The sequence below is a fragment of the Eumetopias jubatus genome, unplaced genomic scaffold (assembly GCF_037043125.1).
Source record: "Eumetopias jubatus isolate StellerSeaLion01/CBP00866 unplaced genomic scaffold, mEumJub1_p1.0 scaffold_3, whole genome shotgun sequence".
NCBI lineage: Eukaryota > Metazoa > Chordata > Mammalia > Carnivora > Otariidae > Eumetopias > Eumetopias jubatus.
In genome coordinates, this window is record NW_028274809.1 from 117,614,129 (window position 1) to 117,629,874 (window position 15,746).

General features: G+C 40.2%; 1 protein-coding gene across 1 annotated transcript in view; it reads right to left on the reverse strand.

Moving 5' to 3' along the window:
* Positions 1 to 10,330, reverse strand: part of SACS (sacsin molecular chaperone) — a 46,431-nt gene extending 36,101 nt beyond the window's left edge. Inside the window, exons 1-4 of the mRNA XM_028104917.2 lie at positions 10,280 to 10,330; positions 10,013 to 10,163; positions 5,510 to 5,597; positions 4,507 to 4,592 (exon numbers count right to left, since the gene is read on the reverse strand). Of these exons, the coding sequence (XP_027960718.2) occupies positions 4,507 to 4,592; positions 5,510 to 5,597; positions 10,013 to 10,163; positions 10,280 to 10,290 (336 nt within the window). The 5' untranslated portion in view covers positions 10,291 to 10,330. The remainder of the gene's footprint in view (positions 1 to 4,506; positions 4,593 to 5,509; positions 5,598 to 10,012; positions 10,164 to 10,279) is intronic.
* Between the last annotated feature and the right edge of the window lie 5,416 nt (positions 10,331 to 15,746).

The following is a 15,746-nucleotide window of genomic DNA, read 5'->3' on the forward strand; positions in this document are numbered from 1 at the left end:
GATATATTCAGAACATTTCATCCAGCAGCAGAACACACATTCTCTTCGAATGCACATGGAACTTTCTCCAGAACAGATCACATACTGGGTCACAAATCAGGCCGCAACTAGTAGGAAAAGACTGAGATGATACCATGCATATTTTCAGACCACAATGCTATGAAACTTAAAGTCAACAAGAAAAAATTTGGAAAGACCACAAAAAAATGGAGATTAAAGAATACCCCACAAAAGAATGAATGGGTTACCCAGGAAATTAAAAAAGAAATTAAAAAATACACAAAAGCAAATGAAAATGAAAACACAATATCCCAGAACCTTTGGGATATAGCAAAGGCAATCCTAAAAGGGAAGTAAATTGCAATATAGGACTACCTCAAGAAGCAACAAAAGTCTCACAAAACCTAACCTTACACCTTACGGAGGTAGAAAAGAACAGCAAAGAAAGCCTAAAGCCAGCAGAAGAAGGGAAGTAATAAAGATTGAGCAGAAATAAATGATATAGAAACAAACAAACAAACAAAAAAATGAACAGACCAATGAAACTAAGGGCTGTTCTTTGAAAGAATTAATAAAATTAATAAACCCCTAGCCAGACTTATCAAAAAGAAAAGAGAAAGGACCTAAAATCACAAATGAAAGAGGAGATATCAGAACCAACACCACAGAAATACAATTATGAGAATATTATAAAAAAGTATATGCCAACAAACTCAGTAATCTAGAAGAAATGGACATATTCCTAGAAACATACAAACTACCAAAACTGAAACAGGAAGAAACAGAAAATTTGAACAGAACCATAACCAGCAAAGAAATTGAATCAGTAATCAAAAATCTCCCAAAAAACAAAAGTCCAGGGCCAGATGGCTTCCCAGGGGAATTCTACCAGACATCCAAAGAAGAATTAATACCTATTATTTTCAAGCTGTTCCAAAATATAGAAATGGAAGGAAAACTTCCAAACTCCGAGGCCAGCTTTACTTTGATTAAAATCAGACAAAGACCCCATTAAAAAAAAGAATTACAGGCCAATATCCCTGATGAACACGGATACAAAAATTTTCAACGAGACACTAGCTAATAGGATCCAACAGTACATTAAAAGAATTATTCACCACGATCAAGTGGGATTTACTCCTGGGCTGCAGGGGTGGTTCAATATCCACAAATCAAACCACGTGACACACCACATTAATAAAAGAGAGGACAAGCACCATATAATCCTCTTAATAGAGGCAGAAAAAGCATTTGACAAAATACAGCAGCCATTCTTGATAAAAACCCTCAACAAAGTAGGGATAGATGGAACATACCTCAATATCATAAAGGCCATATACCAAGGACCCACAGCTAATATCATGCTCGATGGGGAAAAACTGAGAGCTTTTCCCCTACAGTCAGGAAGAAGACAGGGATGGTCCCTCTCACCATGATTATTTAACATAGTACTAGAAGTCTTAGGTTCAGCAATCAGACAACACAAAGAAATAAAAGGCATCCAAACTGGCAAGGAAGAAGTCAAACTTTCACTATTTACAGACAACAGGATACTCTATGTAGAAAACCCAGAAGACTCCGCCAAAAAAAATTGCTAGAATACATGAACTCAGCAAAGTCACAGGATATAAAATCAATGTAAGGAAGTCTATCGCATTTCTATACACCAATAATGAAGCAGCAGAAAAAGAAATCAAGGAATCAATTCCATTTATAATTGCACCAAAAACCGTAAGATACCTAGGAATAAACTTAACCAAAGAGGTAAAAGATCTGTACTCTGAAAACTATGGAACACTTACAGAAGAAACTGAAGTGGACACAAAGAAATGGGAAAAAATTCCATGCTCATGGGTTGGAAGAACAAACATTATTAAAATGTCAATACTACCCAAAGCAATCTACACATTTAATGCAATCCCTATCAAAATATCACCAGCATTTTTTTTAAGGTTTATTTATTTTAGAATGAGAGTGTGTGCACACACGTGAGTTGGGAGAGGGAGAGAAACACAAGCAGACTCCCCACTGAGCTCGGAGCCCAACACAAGGCTTAACCTCACAAACCTGAGATCATGACCTGAGCCAAAACCAAGAGTAAGATGCTCAACTGAGTCACCCAGGCACCCCACCATCACCATTTTTTTATGGAACCAGAAAAGACCCCAAATAACCAAAATAATGTTGAAAAAGAAAACCAAAGCTGGAAACATCACAATTCCGAACTTCAAGCTCCATTACAAAACTGTCATCATCAAGACAGTATGATATTGGCACAAGAACAGACACAGAGATCAATGGAACATAATAGAAAACCCAGAAACGGACCCACAGATATACGGTCAAGTAATCTTTGACAAAGCAGGAAAGAATATCCAATGGAAAAACACAGTCTCTTCAACAAATGGTGTTGGGAAAACCAGACAGCAACACGCAGAAGAATGAAACTGGACCACTTTCTTACACCATACCCAAAAATAAATTCAAAATGGATGAAAGACCTAAAAGTGAGACAGGAAACCATCAGAATCCTAGCAGAGAACACAGGCAGCAACCTCTTTGATCTCAGCGGTAGCAATTTCTTACTAGACACGTTGCTGGAGGAAAGGGAAACAAAAGCAAAAATGAACTACTGGGACTTCAACAAGATAAAAAGCTGCACAACAAAGGAAACAGTCAACAAAACTAAAAGGCAGCCTGTGGAATGGGAGAAGATATTTGCAAATGACATACCTGATAAAGGGTTAGTATACAAAATCTATAAAGAACTTACCAAACTCAACACCCAAAAAACAAATAATCCAGTTAAGAAATCAGCAGAAGGCACGAGTAGACATTTTCCCAAGACATCCAGATGGCTAACAGACACATGAAAACATGCTCCATATCACTTATCATCAGGGAAATCCAAATCAAAACCACAAAGATATACCACCTCACACCAGTCAGAATGGCTAAAATTAAAAACACAGGAAACAACAGATGTTCGCAGGATGAGAAAGGGAAACCCTCCTACACTGTTGGTGGGAATGCAAACTGGTGCAGCTACTCTGGAAAACAGTATGGAGGTTCCTTAAAAAAGTTAAAAATTGAACTATCCTACAATCCAGCAATAGCACTACTAGGTATTTACCCAAAGGATCCGTAAGTAGAGATTTGAAGGGATACATGCACTCCGATATTTATAGCAGCATTATCAACAATAGTCAAACTATTAAAAGAGCCCAAGTGTCCATCAACTGATGAATGGATAAAGAAAATGTGGTATATTCATACAATGGAATATTACTCAGCCATCAAAAAGAATGAAATCTTGCCATTTGCAACAACATGCATGGAGCCAGACTGTATTATGCTAAGCAAAATGAGTCAGGCAGAGAAAGACAAATACCATATGATTTCACTCATATGTGAAATTTAGGAAACAAAACAGATCAATGTGTTGGAAGGGAAAAAAAGGAAACAAACCATAAGAGACCCTTAATGATAGAGAATAAACAGGGCTGATGGAGGGATGTGGGTGAGCGTATGGGCTAAATGGGTGGTGGGTATTAAGCGAGCACTTGTTATGATGAGCACTGGTTGTTATATATAAGGGATGAATCAGTAAATTCTATTCCTGAAACCAAAAAAATAAAAATAAAAAATAAAAACAAACAAAAAAATTTAAAAATAAAATCACTGATGGAACAATCCCCCTAATCAGCACCTATCTGAGTATGACTACTTAAATTCAATTAAATATACCTAATCCTACTCTCTAAAAACTTAGTAATCAAACTAGAAAATAAAATGAGGGCCAAGATGTTAAAGGCAATAAACACTAAATAAATTAACGAGAAGAAAAATGCATGATAGTTGATCTACTCTTACAGTTAATTAAGGAGTTTCCCCATTAGGCTTAAACACAAAATATAATTTTTGCTGTATCTTTTACTATTGCTTTCTTCTATGGTTGTTCAGGTTTTGAGGTTCTTTTGGTTTTCAATGAGTGTATTCAAACTAAAAGAATACACTGTAAATAGAAACAAATAACTAAAATCATTATCCTATGAAATCAATTCTCCTAAAAGGCAAACCTCTAAGTCCAAGGGTCAAATGTGTTCATGGCCCCTGAATGTGGGTTTTGCATTATTTTGTTCGTCTGGTAAACTGCCTGGTTTATAAAGGCTCTGCAAGATATTTCACATAACATTTATAAAATTACATTATATATTTACATAAAATGACAAAAAGAGTGTTCTTAGAGCAACACTGTGCTTGATCAGAGCACACAACAACCTAATGAGTTCCTCTGCCTCTGAAACCTCATGTATTTACAATGGCTGCATTTCCAACCCATCCCATCCAGCATATGCACTGCAGGCACAGAAGGAAAGAAATACTGCTATTTAAATCTAGACAAAATTTTTACAAAGTTAAATGCTACTAGGATTTCCAAATCATTTTACTCCATCTCCATTTTTATCAAAGTAAATTCACACATGTACACAACACATGACCTACCTTAAGAATCTGCCCTCCTTCTGGATATCTTCTTAAAATGTCCTTGAGAAAGTCAACAAGTGGTGGAGTTGTCTGACCAAATCGACCTAAAATACAGAACACATTTAAAATACGATTTAGAAAAAAAATCCCATGACTGTTACCAATGGGTTATCTGGTTCCAGGACATAGTAAAATTATACAAGTTATGACTTCATACATTTTGCTGCAGCACTCAGGTACAAAAAACTAAATCAGACTCAGTAGAAAGCAAAGCAGACTCAATTTATCGAATCTCAAGACTTTTAATTGAACTACAAAATTCAGGTTTTAAAAAATGCTCAAAAATAGACTATATATCACAAAAGATTATTAATTCAAAAATAAAAAGCATGGGGGGTGAGGGCAGGAATTGTTGCCATTTTCCAAAGCAAATGAAATAAATGGCATCATTTTGTAGGTACTTTGCCACTAAATAAGCCAGAGACAGTGGTGTCAATATGACAGTGTTAATAATCTCAAACTCAACCGATGTTCGGATTATTCTGAGATCGGCACAGTCAATGTCCCAGTGGCTGTCTGGTTCAAATAGCCTTAGGCATTTCCTAACCGAGAGATTCTTAGAACTGACTGACCCAGTTGCCTTCAGAGAGGTGGTAACAGGCAAGTATACAGAGGATGGGGAAAGAAAAGTTAACTTCTCAGATGCATAGGGAAAAAAAAAAATCTGTATATCATTAAAAAAGAACTCTGTGCTTAAAACAATGAAATCACAACTACAAACTTATCGACATCATTTTGGCACAGTGCCCACCAGGACCAAGCCCCACCCAGCAGGACTCTGCTGCATAGGGCATGATACCCCACACATTCTTATGATTCACTAGCTCCATCCGCCCTTGCTTTCCTCCAGCCTGGATACCCCTTCATCCCATCCCACGGAATACACTTTTATTTTACTTTTAAAACATAATCTTTATGCAACTAAAAATGGCATATACTCCTGGTAAAGTCAACGTAATACCTCCCCCTTTCAAGCCTTTTGATTGAAGGTTTACAAAAAGATGACAATTTTTGAAAGTCAGATCTCCAATCTTGATCCAGTCAGGTAACTGAAAAAAACAAAAGAAAATGTATGAAAAGCAATATTGTTCCTAAAACTGTACATTCGAAACTACCTCAATTTTTTTTTTCACTTAAGAAATAATGCTTGTTAACTGTTCTCATCAGGAAATAAGTTGCTCTGGAGAAGTGAATATTTCAAAAAACAGAAATTTAGTCAACAATTTTATTTAACTAAAAGGATTTTTTTAACCTAAAGGATTTTAACTTAAACTTAACTAAAGGATTTATCCTTAAATAATTACAAATAAAGATCTGCTTTAAAATAACTTAAATTTTTTTGAGGCCCCTGGGTGGCTCAGTCGGTTAAGCGTCTGCCTTCGGCTCAGGTCATGATCCCGGAGTTCAGGGATCGAGCCCCACCATCAGGCTCCCCACTCAGTGGGGTGTCTGCTTCTCTCTCTGCCCTTCACCCTGCTTGTGCTCTCTCTCTCACTCTCTCTCTCAAATAAATAAAATTATTTTTAAAAAAATAAAAAAATAAAATAACTTAAATTTTTTATGATTAATCAGAATCATTAAAATAAACAAAATCATTCTTTTCACATTTCCAAAGTGTACTGCTCAGAAGCCAAAGCCAGATCAACCTTCTCCCCAGCAGTCCACTCAAGTGCTACTATGGAATGACCTCCCACAGACCCATTGGGTCTGCAAAACATTACTCAAAAGCTCACGTGAAGAATCACCTTCGTAACTTACACTCCTCAACAGGGTGTGAATGACGTAATTTACCATATCAAAAATTCAGTATTTCCAACTGTCTAGCACCCATCCCACACTGATATCTTTCAAGGTTCCTAAAGCTCAACCTGTCAAAAGTGACCTCACTGGATTTCCTTCCAAACCCTTATTACTCATTTTTACTTTGTATCTCAATTAACAGTGGTACCTTCTACCTATTCACTTTAAAGGGAAACATGGGGAGAAGTTCTCTCTCTCTGCAAACTACATATCCAGTTACCCTCCAGGTTCCAGCAAGTCCATCCTCAATCTTTCTCAGACCTAACTTGTTCTCCCATTTCCAATTGCTCAGACTCCCAATATTTCTTGGATTTTTATAATAATCACTTTTCTGGTCTCCTTACTTTCTGTGTATCATCATTCTAGTCCCCATTTCTAAAATACATATCTGAGCACACTGTGACAGTTCCCAGCTTATAAAGCACTTTCATATACATATTCCCACTGAATCTTAAAGCAAGCCTGAAAAAACTCCCTGCACAGAAGATATGGATTAAAAACAGTAATTATTTTGTGCTGTAAACCACAAAAAGTTCAGAAACAACCCAATTCCATGACATATGAATACAGTGGAGTATCATATAGCAAAGAAAAATGGATTAACTAAACTGCACATAACTTAAGAGTGAATATTCATAACATAATACTGAGTGAAAAAAGCTAATTCCAGGTTACTACATATGGAATAACAAGCTTCTTATAAAATTCATTAACAACTAAAAGTAAACAGTCTATCATTCAGGTCATATGTTTATAGACATCCACATACACATATATAGATATATACGTACACAGGTGTACATTATATACACACATACATACACACACATGATAAAACTATTAAAACAACTACAAAAACAGGCAACAAAATAATAAACACGAAGGGGTAAAGGAAAAAAGAGAGGAACACAGGCTGGGGAGGAGAAGCAGAGGTAAATATAAACTATCAACAGTGCTCCCATTCTTCAGTTGGAGGATGTCATCTTGGTTGTTCATTCCATTGTTAGTTAATTAACTAACTGATTAATTACTGAAAGAGAGCCATGCATAAGCCAAGGATTACTGGTCCAATTTAGTAATAGCTAAGGTACATCTGAAGAAAGAAAGGCAGACGGGAGGAAGGAAGGAAACTTTTAATGCAGGAAGAAGTCAGCAGGTCTTAAAGAAGACTTGAAAAGGAAGAAGACACGGAGTAGAATCATGTTAGTAAAAAACAGATGTAACCGGCTATGTGAGTCTGACTGTGAAGGCTTTTGGTGGACTGTAATCAGTGACCTATCTACAGGCAAGTGATTCTCCCAAAGAGAAATCAAGCAGCACAGATAACTGACCTCAGCAGTGCTATCAGCTTTCGCCTCCTGAGTCTGCCAAGATTAAGGGATTTTGCTTGGGCCTCTCTTCTTCCTAGACCCCAAATCACTCCAACCGAGCAAAGTGACACTAGTCCTATTCATCTCCAGAAGCAATGAAATCTTAAAAGTTGCCCATTTCAGTCTTTATACATATATTTTAAAACAGAGTGATTGTAAAATGATTTGAACATCTGGATCTCTGTCCATGCCAGCCTCAACCTCCCTCAAAAACCTCAGAGATGCTCATTTTCATTTACTATGAAACAGTAACTCTTTCCAAATTACTACACAAACAATACAATATTAATTACCATTGGCTCTCCCAGCACTTCTTCCTTTGTTCAGTGGTCAAGGACACAAAGAGGTTCTGAGATTCAAGAGTTGACAGAAAGGACATTTTTTGATCAATTAAGAGACAGGAAAGTTAAGTAATAATTCAAACCTCCTGATTTGAGGCTCGACCACATTTTGTACAAGAGGAAAAAGGATCAGGAAGATGCACAGTTATAATGAATAGCTTCAGTCTCTTCATGAGACAGGAGGTAAAGTGAAGAACTTAAAAATTCCATTTTCAGGCCAGGGAAACAAGAGAGGTAACGAGAAAGAGGATGGCAGACCCAGAAAGAAGGAGGACAGGGTGAGTGTCTACTGCTTACTATGCTCAGTACCAACCAAAACCACCGAGTGACAAGGAGTCCTCAACAGCTTTTGTTTCCTGCCTACCCTGACATATTCAGAATTCCATTATTTCTAGGTCTGACTCAAGGCTTGTGAATATCCTTGGCAAGACCTTCCATCTTATTCTACATCTACCCCATTACACTGCACACATGCACACAAGCATAGACACATGCACACCCATTTGGTACCAAACTGCCAAAATTCTACTTTTACAGAGTCTCCTGTACATCCTTTCCTTTCAGTTTCACCTCTACAGACATAGTCTAGAACCTCCCTAGCTCAGGACAGCACAAGTTTCCTAACCAGACCCCCACCCACCCATCCACTCAATCTGAAACACTCTATGCCCCACAGCCATATTCACCTTCCAATATCAATGCTTTGCACAGATACCTCCAAAAACACTTCTAATGGCAAGACTGGGCCACAACTGAGCCTCTTGGTAGGACCACATGTAAGGGACAAAATGACAAAGCAGACCCAGAGGAGTAACCAAAGAAGGGGGTATAGAACCAGAAGAGTATACACAGGAAGGAAGAGACAGAGATGGGCCCAGAAAAAGAGGTAAGAATGACAAGCTTTGCTCCTCAATTCTGTCCAATGTCCTCAATCAAGCCACTGTCTGCATGCCACCAAACACTTCGGGGAGCTGGTAAGGAGGGCTGAGTTGTGGAGGAACGTAAGAGCAGTTCAACTGGAAATCTGTGTCTAAGTGGTCAAGAGACCATGGTACGGACCCAGGTACACAGGTCAAGATTACACTGAGGGATTAAAAATCACAGGTATCAAGTACTTCACCAGTGTTTGTATTGGGTACAAATCCAACACTTGAAATGTTATTCTGTATGGCTCAGTATTCCTTATATATTTGTTTAACATTTTTACCTCTTTTAAATCCTGGAAATGATCTTTTATCTCATAAAAAGTGAATAAATTTCTAGGATCAAAGAATAAGTTATTTCTCGGTAAAAATTTAACTCCTCCTTTGAGAAAATTTAGTTTTTTCACTCACCTTAAGGGATATATATGACAATATGAAATACTGCTATCTTCCAAAGTTTTGATCTCATTCATTTGCAGCTCAGAAGTTTTAATGAGAATGTATTCCTCAAAATAACAGCCTCTATAACATAGTCTGAAGATACTTTCAGCCCTAAATTTCTATTATTCAAAACTGAGGGGAAAATTCTAAGACATTAAAGGTGAAAATTATTCCAGCTTAATGTCCAACACAATTGGGAAAAACGTGAGTAATGGTTAAGTCACTTCAAAACAAGTAAACCACAACAAAAACCCTCTGACTACAATGCCCACCGAAAAACTATCTTAATTTCAGGAAGTGAAGATTCAGACAAAAGGGCGGGCAGGGGGCAGGGTGACACAAATGTTGAAATGGTAAATCAAATAAAATTTGATGATGAGAACATACCCGTGTGATTTTGTTCATGTTACTTACAAAGCATTATTTCCAGGGTGACCATTAACTGAGCATCTACCTTCCAGGACGTAAGAATAAAACCGGTTCAGTTTCACTCTCAGCGAGCCTACTGATAGCTAGTGAATGCGCTACAACCCCGAGCACAGAGGCGGGCCCAGCGTCCTACTAAAGAGAAGGGATCGACGGGCCATACCTCCCTGTCGCCGAGCCACAGCCGCTGCTCCGACACCGGGAAGCCCGTCTCGGCCAAGATGCGCTCCTTGATGTCGCGAACGGTCCAGGACGCCTGAACGGCCACGGTCCTGCAGCCCACGCAGCCGGGGAGGACGGTCACCCGGAGCCACCTGTGCAAAAGGCAAAAGGACCTTCAGCAGGGGCCACGTGGGGGCCCTCCAGCCCGGGGTCCCGGGGGCGGGGAGGCTCGCGGCCCTGGGCTCGGCCCGGCCCCGGCAGGGTTTACCTGTCCCCCATCGCGAGCGTCCTCGCCAAGCGCCGGCCCGCGTCCGCCCCAGCGCGTCGCGCCTACTCACGGCCGCCGCCGCCGCCGCACAGAGAGGCCCGGCGCGGGCCCGGAGCGCGGGACCCTCATGGCGCAGGCGGGCGCCGCCCCGGCCGGGCTCAGCAGCAGCCCCGGGAGCAGCGGCACGAGCCGAGCTGGAAATGCGAGAGGAAGCCGCGGCGGCGGGGGCGGGGCGAGCGCCGGCAACGGCAGCGCGCTCCCGGCCGGCAGGGCCCCTGGAGGCGCCGCCCGCGGGCACGCGCCCGCCCGCCGGGACCGTTAGCGGCGTGGGCGCCCCGCCCAGCCTGCAGGCCCCGCCCCGCGCCGCCCGCGTGGGCAACCACGCCGGGGCCGGGACGACCTGAAACACTTAATTGTATTGTATATGCGGAACACACATTGAGGGAAGACGTGTATTTTCCCTGGTGGAGTTCAACAGTACCGAGAAATGCAGAACTAGACGTTCCTAGGGCCTACGTCTCCTTCGCCTCTAAAGACTTTCAACCTCTGGAAGCATCTCCAAGTAAGATTTATGGTGGCCTCTTAGGCACAGCGGGAAACGTGGTGATTGCAGAACGCAAGTGTCTTTCACGGTTTCCCGTTTCTTTCTAAGGCACAAAAGTAAGATCAGTGGTTCAGTTGGCTAGAGGATGGAGTGCCAATAAGAAAGTAATAGATGATGATATACATGAACATATCCTATGACATGTTAAAATATATGTAACTTATTTTGGCAACATTACCTTTTATTGTTGGTAGCCTAAGTGTTTTCCCATCACAGCTGCAAGCTCCTTGAAATCAGAGACCAGAGTCTTAAAGTTGATGGAATCACCCAAAAGTAACTAACGTTGCCTTGGAATTTGAAAGTGCACGTAGCTGAATGAAGCTTCAGAAAATATCAGTCTTTTCCTCTGGCTTATTTCTCATAGGTATAGATGAGATACATCGAAAAGGGGGGGGAGGGGCAACATCTATTAAGACAATTCAAAGGCTATGTCCTGAACAAGTAAACTTGGGTGCTTCTTGCTTAAATACCTGGAATAGAATTAAATTTTAGCGTTGGCACCAAAAACGATGTTAATTACTGTTTTTCAATTATCACTTCTCCCCCTCTTGCACAAAAACTATTACTCAGAACTCGTTATCAATAATAGAGTACCCAGACAGCTATTCCATCCCTTTCCATAACCATATTTAAAAGGGAAAGTCTGTAAATCATGCAGCTCTTTCCACAGTTGGAACAAGCAAGCACAATCAATTAGAGAACACTAACTCAGTATAAGATTAGGCCAGAAAACGTTAATGAACTAATATTTACTTTTTCAGTCAGACAAGACTGAAAGGACACATTTCTAAATGACAGTGAAAACAAAGTCCTCATCTCATGCTTGCGTTCTAGGGAAGGAAGACAACAATAAACAAATAGACAAATAATATATACATCCTATGATGTCAGCCAAGTAGGGATAAGTACTATTTAAAAGTGGGGGAAGGGAGTTGGGGCAGGACAAGGTAAGAGAGGAAAAGAGCTAAGATGGTCCTAGGATTCCTTTCTAAGAACTGACATTTGAGAAAAGGCCTGAATGAAACAGGAGAATGAAGTTATCCAGAAAGAGGTTATATGAGAGGAAAGGGGGCTAGAGCAACTGTTGCAGTCCATGTGCATCTTTGACCTGGATTTGGTACCATCACCTCCCACTTGTTGCCCCTCCTCTAACTTCTCTCCTCCCCAACCCATTCTCCAACCTGCTGACAAAAGCAAAGCTGAAATTGATGTCTTCTCTTATTTGCTGATGGCTTCCCAGAGCCTGAACGAGGTCCTAACACAGAACAGATGTTCAATAAATATGAGGGAAGGAAGGACTGAGGGAGGGAAGGAAGGAAGCAAGAAAGGAAGGAATTCAATAAAGGAAGTGGGGCCGAAAGAAAGGGAGAAATAAAGGAATGAAAAAATATCTGGAAAATACAGAAAAGTAGATAGAAGCTCAAACATTACACATCATTCTAACACCCCAATACAAAAACATTTTTATCCATTACCATTAATTTAAGGGGTTTTTATATGATTACTATGGGTACATAGTGTTTTTCAACATTATTATCACTGTATAAATTGAATTTCTAATAACTGCCTAATTTTCCATTGAGAAGAAATGTCTTAGGCTATTCAACCCTACTGATACTTACAAGGGTATTTTAATTTTTTCAAAAGTGCACAGACCAATAAATATCTTTGTTCCTGAACTTTCACCACTATTTAAGATGAGAAAGAAATTTGCAAAAATGATGTATTCTAATAAATGTGTAGCTGAGCCCTAACTCATTCTGTGGGAGCATATTGTAAAATGCAGAACAGCAAGAAGCCAAAACTTTAGTCTCTTCTTTTAGAATGAATGAGTCCAGACTTCGTAAAAAACAGGGAGTCATGGGACCACCCTTTGAGCCTATTTCAGTTGTAGAGATGAGTAAAATAAAATTATTTTATCGCACAGGCCAGACTCAGCAGGATAAAAGCAGAAAACAATGTTATTCCTTCTCAGGAGTCCTGTTTTAATTTGCCCTGGTGCTTTCTTTCCCTTTCCCTGGATGACAGAACCAGTATGGCTTGGGCCCTAGCTTTCCCATCATTCCTAGATCATAAAAACTATCCAGTCCCATTCAGTCCCTCAAATGACTCATTTTAGTAATTGAAAACCCTATCCAGGGTAACAACCAAAACACCAGTCCAATCCAATGTAAAAATTCTTACATAGTAATTGGGCTTCCTTTATTCCAGTTCATTCTCACTGTTTGGACTGCAGTTTCGAAGTGTAGCACAAGGCTGAGAGTTAATTTCTCCTGAAATAACGCTTCATGATTTTATGAAATGGAATGTGCCTAATAGCATATCTTTGATCAGAGGGAAACAATAAATTAGTCCCTTCTAGAGAATGTTCGCCAGTTATGTAAAGACAAAAGAGAGACAAGTCATTACTCCTTTGTTTAATGAGTCAGCACAAGGCTGTTTAGCTTGAAAATAAAAAGATGAGGATATTGTGGGCATGCTTTAGAACACTGAAGTCCTAAAAATTGAGTAAAAATCATAAGCCAAACAGAAAAAGGAAAAAATCTCTCAGGGAGAGCAAATAGCACCTACAAGATCATGGAGTCAAAAAAATAGCAATAAAGCTGAGGAATTACAAGTAGCTCCATATGACAGGGTCAGAGAGTAGGATTCATGTCAAGGTACAGGAAATATGATCCAATAGCAGTTTGTGGGAATATGGTCATGAAGTCTCCTTCATGCTACAGCTGGAGCTACATGGGAGCCACTTTCAGATTTTAATCCGGTTAGGTGATCATAATTACACTATAAAGATTCCTCAGGTGGCAGGACTGAGGATGATTTGGAAGGAGACAAGACTTAGAATAGGAACAAAACCAAGAAAAAAATGGTATCTGTGAGATTAAGTAAAAACCTTCAAGGAAAGAATCAGCAGTGCCAAGTATCACATAGGTAAATTGCCGGTAGGGTTTGACAACTAGTTAGCCCTTGTTGACCTCTGTGCTGCAGAATCTGCAAGAGTTTCCTGATGACTGTAGGGTCAAGTTCAAGTTATTCTGCATGACGTATAAGGCCCATCACAACCAAGCCCTGGTCAACCTTCTCAGATTCTTCTGAGGCCACCCCACTGTCTGTCTCCATGACCAGCTTATAATAATATGTATAATAATAATAAACCCTTATTGACTATTACTAATTTTTATTCATTGCAATGGGAGCACCTTTGCATTCCTCTTTGTACCTGAAGGGCCAAGGGCAGAGTAATATTCAATAAATGTTGCTAAGATGTTTGAGAGTTGAATGAATGACTGCATATAGGTCAATGGCATCTTCATCCACTCCTAACATCAGTCAACGAGGTTTTGTTTTGTTTTGGGGTCTGTTCAAAATGCTTTGGGCTACAAGTAACTGATTACCTGACTAGCAGTAGCTAAACTGATAAGGGTTTGTTTTTCTCACACATCAGGAAGTCTGGAGGAATGCCATTCTTTGACAATGTCAAGAACTACTTCCCAGTGATGTTTTGGGACTCTCTCACCTTGTCCGAAAATGGCTTGTACAGCTCTAATATATCTGTATTCAATGTAAGAGGAAGGGGGGGGAAGGGAAGAAAACAGTTCTACCTGCTTTAGCAGAAAAACAAGAATTTTCCCAGCAGACTTCTATTCCTCGCTCATTGGCCAGCCCGAGCTGCAAGGAAGGCAGGGAAAACCAAGCCTCCATAATAGAAGGTTCTAGCAAGAGAACAGGGCTTTTTGAGTGACTGTCCGATCAGCTTATGACACTATCTACAACATTGCTCTAATATACATGGCAAATTTATTTTTAAAGTGTCTACAGGATTATTAGAAAACAATGTAACTAGTTAGTTTTTTAAAGCCTGATTAGTGACATATCAAGATATATTTTTTAAAAGGATAGTAGGGGGAAATAGTTCATGCAAGTAATCTTTCTTTGCCTGGGGATGGGATTTGGGTAAATCCTATGATTTTTCTGCTCATTTTTACATAATCATGGTCCTGAGTTCACTTTAAGTTACAAAATATAGTTTCAATTCTCTAACAGAATAAGTTTCAGGCAAAATCGCTAAATAAAGGTCGGTGTCTCCTTGATGTTGCCATCACCACCCAACACTAAGTCCTGTAGTTAGATGCTGCCTGCTTTCCAGGAGGGAGAAGTGGGCAGTCTCTCTTCTCTCCCTGTTCCCCCAAATAGTAACTACTATTTGTAGTTGATTTACAACTGGGTGATTTAACCGCACCCAGGCCAAAGCTGTGGACACAGGAAAGGCAGGAGGATGGGTTGTTCCTTGGCTGGGGGGTTTTGAGCCCTGTGAGTCCGGCAGGTGATTAAGCTCAGCATTTCTCCTGTGGCAGTCTTTGAAAAGTCCTGTCACTGAAGACCTCAGCAGAGAGGCAAAAGCATTTCTATACTGAGTGATCACTCATGACTCCTTCCACAACCTTAAGGAGCTCCATATCACCTCCCATTTCTGGTTGCTCTGGCCCTACCTCAATCAGCCCCAACCTGTTGCTCTTCCACTTAGTTCAGGTGTGTTCTATGGAAACTTCTCTCATACCCCTTGCCCAGCAAGCTTGGGCAATACCAATATCAATACAGCCACCTCCCTCCTACTGCTTCAGAGTGCTTGGGCCCCAGGCCTGAATTGGCCTCAACTCCAGTTCCAAGTTTCCTGTGTGGTTCATCAGGCTTAGTGTAAAGCAGGTAAATCCCTCTAATCCTGTCCACGTGGCAACATCTCTCTCCAAAAAAACCTCTACCAACCTTCCCTCTCTGTCCTCTGGCTAAGCAGGGGTCTCAGTCACAGAATGTGCTCTGAGGCTCTTTGTAACTGTGTATATGAGGGAGGGTCTGTCCCCAAAC